The sequence below is a fragment of the Postia placenta genome (genome assembly GCF_002117355.1).
Source record: "Postia placenta MAD-698-R-SB12 unplaced genomic scaffold POSPLAscaffold_18, whole genome shotgun sequence".
NCBI classification, from domain to species: domain Eukaryota; kingdom Fungi; phylum Basidiomycota; class Agaricomycetes; order Polyporales; family Adustoporiaceae; genus Rhodonia; species Rhodonia placenta.
This window is the reverse complement of record NW_020169849.1, coordinates 38,652-46,475: the sequence shown is the minus strand read 5'-3', so window position 1 is coordinate 46,475 and position 7,824 is coordinate 38,652. Positions and strand designations below refer to the sequence as shown.

General features: G+C 54.1%; 1 protein-coding gene across 1 annotated transcript; it reads right to left on the bottom strand.

The window, feature by feature from the left end:
• Positions 1-3,392: 3,392 nt before the first annotated feature.
• POSPLADRAFT_1036844 (hypothetical protein) lies at positions 3,393-4,253 on the bottom strand (the record flags this gene model as incomplete). The annotated part of the gene is made up of 1 exon (XM_024477173.1): positions 3,393-4,253. The coding sequence occupies one exon, from the start codon at positions 4,251-4,253 to the stop codon at positions 3,393-3,395; it is 861 nt and encodes a 286-aa protein (XP_024334127.1).
• Between the last annotated feature and the right edge of the window lie 3,571 nt (positions 4,254-7,824).

The window sequence follows — 7,824 nt, the reverse complement described above, 5'->3', positions numbered from 1 at the left end:
TTCGAGTTCAGAGCTCATAAGTCGAGTTCGCCCTGCGTCTACGTCCTCAACTGCGTCACTTCGTTCCTCACTGCGTAACCTCGAAACCTCGTCCACTGCGTTCACTCGTCGATACCGTCTCGACGAACCTTTCGACTTCGACTACTGTCGAAGAAACTGCGTTGCACCTCGAACCGCGTCCTAGTTAAGTCCCCCCTATCGAATCGTGTCCCTTCTCTCTACGATACGTCGAAGAGCTCTACCGAGCTTCGATCGTTGCTAACTTTCCACAGCCTCCGAGTAGCTTCGACGACGTGTCGAAGCCACCTCGTACCTTCCCTAGCATTCGTAGCCTTTTCCGAAGGCGTTTCTTGTGTTCACTCGATCCGCGGGACACCTTGCTGCTAACTCCCCTCTCATTAGACTATAATCCGTCTCTCTAGTCCCTTTAGGTCGCACCCAGGTTAGGGGTTAGGGTTTCGTAGGTCGTATCACCAGTACCCCGGAACAAAAAGGACGTCCAGAAGTTCCGGGGGTTCTCCAACTTCTACCGCCGCTTCATTAAGGACTTCGCTAAGATCTCGCGACCACTCGACCGGCTCACAGGGAACAACCCATGGCATTGGGGCGAAGAGGAGCAGCACGCCTTCGACGAGCTCAAGCGGCTCTTCGCGACGACTCCAGTCCTAGCACTGTACGATCCTAATCGGGAGACGCGCATTGAGGTTGACGCCTCGGGCTACGCCACTGGTGGCGTGTTGATGCAGAAGCAGGATGACGGCAAGTGGCATCCCATCGCCTTCAGATCCCATGCAATGGATCCGGCCCAGCGGAACTACGAGATCTACAACAAGGAGATGCTTGCCATCATTGAGGCACTAGACGATTGGCGCCACTACCTCGAAGGGTTGCCCAATCAGTTCGAGATTGTTACCGATCACAAGAACCTCGAGTACTGGCTTACATCTCAGCATCTCACGTGTCGTCAAGCGCGGTGGTCGCTCTTCCTGGCTCGCTTTGACTTCCGCATCACGCACAAGGCCGGAACGTCGAATGGAAAGGCTGATGCCCTGTCGCGACGATCGGACCATCAGATCGGCGATGAGGACGATAACACCAATCAGGTAGTTCTCAAGCCAGAGCGCTTCCGCATCGCCTCCGCCAGGCGCGGTCATGCCTCAGTGACAGCTGATCAGTCGCTTCTGAAGCGCATCAGGGAATGTTCGGAGAAGGATCGGGAGGTGGCCGAGGCACTTGAAAAGGTGCAGGACCTCGGGCCGCCCCGGCTGCAAAGGGGTTTTGAGGAGTGGAATGCCGAACAAGGGCTTCTGCTGTTCCGCGGGTGTGTGTACGTCCCAAAGAACGCAGAGCTTCGGCGGGATATAGTCAAGATCCACCACGACTCGCCGATCGCTGGTCATGGCGGTCGTGCCAAAACCCTTGAGCTCGTATCGCGAAACTACTGGTGGCCGGGAATGTCCAAATTTGTCAATGAGTATGTAAGCACCTGCGACGTGTGCAACCATACCAAGACATTCCCAGCCAAGCCCCAGGGTCCGCTGAAGCCAAATGAGATCCCCGAGCGCCCATGGCAGATCATCACGACCGATATGATCGTTGACCTGCCAAAGTCTGATGGATTTGACTCGATCCTGGTCACCGCCGACCGCTTCACAAAGCAGGTCCACTTCTCAGCCTGTCATGGGACCCTGACGGCAGAAGGAGCGGCAGATCTGTACATCCGCGATGTGTTCAAGCATCATGGGGCCCCGGCCAAGGTCATATCCGACCGAGGTCCCCAGTTCGCTTCAAAGTATCTCCACGCGGTATACAGGGGACTAGGAATCGAGCCGCCGCTGTCTACAGTGTTCCACCCTCAGACGGACGGCCAGACTGAGCGCTGGAATCAGGAGATCGAGCAGTACCTGCGTGCTTTCATAAGCCACAGGCAGGATGATTGGGCAAGGCAGCTGCCGCTCGCGGAATTCACACTGAACAACCGAGTTCACTCCGCGACTGGGCACTCCCCATTCTTCCTGCATCAGGGGTACCATCCTGAGATCCAGGTTCGGATCAATCCGATGTCCGCGATGCCCGCTGCCACTGACCACCTTAAAATCCTGAAGGAAATTCGCGACGACACACACTCTGCACTCGAGCTGTCAGCTGAGCGCATGAAAGTGTACTACGACAAGCACATGCAGGAGGCACCGGTCTTCGCACCGGGGGACAAGGTCTGGCTTGACGCTCGGAACCTTAAGCTGAAACAGCCGAGCAAGAAGCTCAGTCCCAAGCGCCTCGGACCATATGCCGTGCGGTGAAAGCTCGGAGACTTGGATTATGAATTAGTCCTGCCGAAATTGGTGCCGGTGCACCCGGTGTTCCATGTCTCCTTGCTGAGCAAGTACACACGTAGCAATATCCCGGGCCGGGAGCCGGAGGAGCCGCCTGCGATTGAGGTTGAAGGCGACGAGGAGTACGAGGTTGAGCGGATCAAGGATTCGCGGATCTTCCGGCGTCAGCTGCAGTACCTCGTCAAGTGGAAGGGTTATGACGACTCGCATACGTCATGGGAACCAGCATGCAATGTTGCCAATGCGCCGGCCCTCATAGCCGACTTCCACCGGAAGAACCCGAATGCCCCTCGCCGCCTCAACGCTGCTACATTTGATGGTCTCAACTTTCAGCCAATGCCTTCGCCGCTGACTGAAGCACGCTGCCGCTCCGGGTGGGAAATGGGCAAGGGCGCCTCGCATGAGGTCATGCGCCGTTGAGGGGGGGGTAATGTCACGACTTGGTACGGCGTCTAGCCATTTTTTAATTTTTTTCCTTTTCGCAGGCTCGAACCCGCGACCTCTGTACTACTTGCCCGATATGGACGCGTTGCCATCTACTGTACGATTAGATTAGATGGGGCGGCAGCGCACGGCACAGCTCGGGCTCCGCTGACACAGCCGCCCTGACTCACCGGCCCCCGGGGCCGCGTCAGCATGCTGCGCACAGACCAGCTGCGCACGGACCAACGCGCACAGCCTGCCCTTATCTCCCCCTATATATAAGCCGGCCTCTGCTGCCCTAGGGACTTCAGTTTCGACCTCTTGTCCCTAGGTCAGTAAGCTCTCTTGTACTTACTTACCTTTCCTTACTAACTAATATATTCTTGTCCCTAGCCTTAGGTTTGAGCCTCACTCACCATCGCTTCGGTGAGAACCAGTCGGACGCCCCTCGCTTTTAGGTATTCTCCTGTCGCTTGACCTCAAGTCGCGACAGGGGTGGCATTGGGACAGATGGTCAATCTGCTTGTGAATGATGTCCATTAAGTGGTGTTCTGGTCGGGCATGAGTGTTGCCGGTAGCTAATAGCACGGCTTTGTTGTCAACAAAAGCGGACACCCTGTGCACATTGCGCTCCTTTCATACCAGCTCCAATTCCAGTGCGAGGCTGATGTTCTCACCATCAAACACTATGTGCTCGGTGCCGCTCCCAAGGTATTTCCGCAGGACAGCCTTGTGCTCATCGTTTTTCTCCAGAACTGCTGCAGCTCCAACTCCTCCGTCAATTAGAGATCCGTCCATCCAGATCTTGTGTCCATCTTGGCATGATTCTGCCTCCTCTACCACCTTTTTTGCGCTGGGTGCAATGTGCACCCGTGGCTCCCAGTTTGGGCTGAGTCGAGTTGGATTGATTGTTTCTGTCTGGTCAGGGTCGACACTGAAGATCTGGAAGGTGTGGTGCAGAGCAGTACAGTGTTGTTTGACAAGGCGGCGTGCGGTCTTCTTTGCCACTGCGCACATGGGATTGCTCGGGTGGAGGGTTACAAGTCGTAGCATAGAGTGCATTACAATCTGATCTACAAGAAGATCTATTGGTAGTAGGTCAGCATGTGCATCGAGAAGATCTGTTGCTGTGGAGCGTAGGGCTCCAAGGCTCTGCATAGTTACCAGGCGTTGTACACCTATAAGTTTCCACACATGCTGTGACGGGCGTCGTCCGTTCTTTGTGCTCGTCAGGGTTGGCGCGCACCAAATGTCAGCAGCATAGAGTATGTGTGAGACTGTGACTAATAGGTACAGTTGGCAGAAGAAGCGAAGGGGCATGCCCTGCATTGGTTTCAATAGCCGCCACAGTTGAGCTGCCCAGAATTGCCCTTTGCCAAGGGCATAGGCCACATGTTCTTTGAATTGCAGCTCTTGATCGAGGATGACACTGATGTACTTGTGAGAGGCTGAGGGTGTTATTGGCTGTTTTGCAATGACTGAGGTGGGTTGCGTCATGGGGCGTGTTCGAGTCGGGTGGCCCGTTGGTCATTCTCGTTTCCTAGTCAGGTCTAAAAGGGCCGTCTTTGTAAGTTCAAATTGGACATTGTGCTTGTGTGCGTAGTGCAACGCGCCATCAGGGCGTGTTATCATTTGGTCAAGTTTGTGATGTGTATCTTTGAAGGTTTTGGCTTCCGCAAGGAAGGTGGAGTCATCAACAAATCCGGACATTCCCTCGCCATTGTCAGAACGAGCGAGTTCAGTCATGTACGCATTGTAGAAGTGATGGAATATTACTGGTGTAGCTGTCAAAGGTGATGGTGGTCGTGCACCCTGTGAGTTTTCTGTAGGTCTAGTCAGTTAGCTCTTTCTGAAACATTTGTCTTTCCGTTCTATTTCTTGTATTACTAGTGCCCATACTGGCGCCTGTCTTAGCGCTCACCCGCAGATTGAACATTATGTAGCTTACATAATGGGGTCCATGTGCACTTCGTGCCTGGTATTGTACCACTACATTTCTTCCTTTACTAACATGACCACATAGACACGATGGTCCGTGTGTAGTCGGTACTTGTATAAGTAGTTGTACCATTAGTCGGTCAAACCCTAAGTTCGACCTGGTTATTCATTCAAGTCTCTGCTCCTCTTCGCTTGGAGTAGTGGTCATTCTCGACTTCCTTGCTCGATTTTCAGGACGACGCACTGTCCATAAGTCCTCGCTCGTCGTCTACGAGTCAGGCATCGATACAGGAGTATAGACCGTTGTATCACTTTCGGGACACCCTTCTTGTGCATGTCATGTATTAGTCTGTCCAGGACAACACTCAAAAAGGCAGACTTGACATCTAGAAACATTATGGACATGATATTACCACGACACCATGCTGTTTTGACCCTGTCAATGAGTAAGTGAAGTGCATCTGTGGTGGTCCTGCCTGGGCGACCTCCAAATTGGGTCATGGGCAAGAGGTCTCTCAATTCTGCGCCATGGACAAGTGACTCCGCAACACAGGTGGATAAGATTTTGCTGAGGGTGTCAAGAAGAGCAATGGGTCGGTATGCTTTTGTGACACAATAATCCGGTCGGCCAGGTTTTTATATTACAATTGTTTTCGAGATTTTCCACTCTTTGGGGTAGTGCTTGAGCGTGAATGTACCTCGGAAGATCAGGCCTGAATGGGGGGTCAATAGGTTACACGTTTCCTTGAAAAAAGCATTCACAATGCCATTTGGACCAGGGGCTTTGAATGGAGCCAAGCATCCAATATTGCGAGTGATCTGAGAGTCTGTGATTGCCTGCCAACGGAATGTGGGTTCGGGGTAGTCAGTGTTAGGGTCAATGTTCAGGACATGCGCAGGAGGAGGGGGAATGAAAAAGCCTGCAAAGAACGCCTTGCCCTTCTGGCTGTTCTCGGAAAGGTTATTAATACCATGTCCAATGTCTGCCTGCAGCGTGGGGACTCTCGCCCTGTTTGTCGCAACTTGAGGTCAAGCAACAGGGGAAAACCTAACAGCTAAGGGTGTTCGACTGGTTCTCACTGAAGCAATGGTGAGCAATGCTCAAACCTAAGGCTAGGGACAAGTAAATGTATTAGTTAGTGAAGTAAGAAAGGATACAAGAGAAGGCTTACTAACCTAGGGACAAGAGGTCAAAACTGAGGTCCCTAGGGTAGCAGAGGCCGGCTTATATACAGGGGAAGATAAGGGTAGGCTGTGCACACTGGTCCGTGTGCAGCTGGTCCATGTGCAACATGCTGACATGGCCCCAGGGGCCAGTGAGTCAGAGCGGCTGTGTCAGTGGAGCCCGAGCTGCACCGCGCACTGCTGTCCTATCTAATCTAATTGTACAGTAGATAGTGATAAGTCCATATCGGATATGTAGTACAGAGGTCGTGGGTTCGAGCCCGTGAAAAGGAAAAATTAAAAAATGGCTAGACACTGTACCAACTCATGACATTACCCCCCCCTCAACGGCGCATGACCTCATATAAGGCACCCTTGCCCATCGCCCACCCGGAGCGGCAGCGTGCTTCAGTCAGCGGCGAAGGCATCGGCTGGAAGTTGAGACCTCCAAAAGTAGCAGCATTAAGGCAGTGAGGGGCATTTGGATTCTTCCAGTGGAAGTCGGCTATGAGGGCCGGTGCATTGGCAACATTGCGTGCTGGTTCCCATGACATATGCAAGTCATCATAACCCTTCCACTCGACAAGGTACTGCAGCTGATGCCAGAAGATCCGTAAATCCTTGATCTGCTCAACCTCGTACTCCTCGTCGCCCTCAACCTCGATCGCCGGCGGCTCCTCCGGCTCCCGGCCCGGGATACCGCTACGTGTGTACTTGCTCAGCAAGGAGACATGGAACACCGGGTGTACCGGCACCGACTTCGGCAGGATTAATTCGTAATCCAGGTCTCCGAGCTTTCGCCGCACGGCATATGGTCCGAGGCGCTTGGGACTGAGCTTCTTGCTCGGCTGTTTCAGCTTAAGGTTCCGAGCGTCAAGCCAGACCTTGTCCCCCGGCGCGAAGACCGGTGCCTCTTGCACGTGCTTATCGTAGTACACCTTCATACGCTTGGCTGATAGCTCAAGCGCAGAGCGCGTATCATCCCTGATCTCCTTTAAGATCTTGAGCCGATCAGCGGCCGCAGGCATTGCAGACATCGGATTGATCCAAACCTGGATCTCAGGATTGTACCCTTGATGCAGGAAGAAAGGGGAGTGCCCAGTCGCGGAGTGAACTCGGTTGTTCAGTGTGAATTCCGCGAGCGGCAGCTGCCTTGCCCAATCATCCTGCCTGTGGCTTATGAAAGCACGCAGGTACTGCTCGATCTCCTGATTCCAGCGCTCAGTCTGGCTGTCCATCTGAGGGTGAAACGCTGTGGACAGCGCCGGCTCGATTCCCAGCCCCTTATACACCGCATGGAGATACTTCGAAGCAAACTGGGGACCTCGGTCTGATATGACCTTGGCCGGGGCCCCATGATGCTTGAACACATCGCGGATGTACAGGTCTGCCGCACCTTCTGCCATCAGGGTCTCGTGACAGGCCGAGAAGTGGACCTGCTTTGTGAAGCGGTCGGCGGTGACCAGGATCGAGTCAAATCCATCAGACTTTGGCAGGCCGACGATCATATCCGTGGTGATGATCTGCCACGGGCGCTCGGGGATCTCGTTCGGCTTCAGCGGACCCTGAGGCTTGGCTGGGAATGTCTTGGTACAGTTGCACACGTCGCAGGTGCTTACGTACTCATTGATAAACTTGGACATTCCTGGCCACCAGTAGTTCCGCGATACGAGCTCAAGGGTTTTGGCACGACCGCCATGACCGGCGATCGGCGAGTCGTGGTGGATCTTGACTATATCCCGCCGGAGCTCTGCGTTCTTTGGGACGTACATGCACCCGCGGAACAGCAGGAGCCCTTGTTCGGCATTCCACTCCTCAAAACCCCTTTGCAGCCGGGGCGGCCCGAGGTCCTGTACCTTTTCAAGGGCCTCGGCCACCTCCCGATCCTTCTCCGAACATTCCCTGATGCGCTTCAGAAGCGACTGATCGGCCGTCACCGAGGCGTGACCGCGCCTAGCGGAGGCAA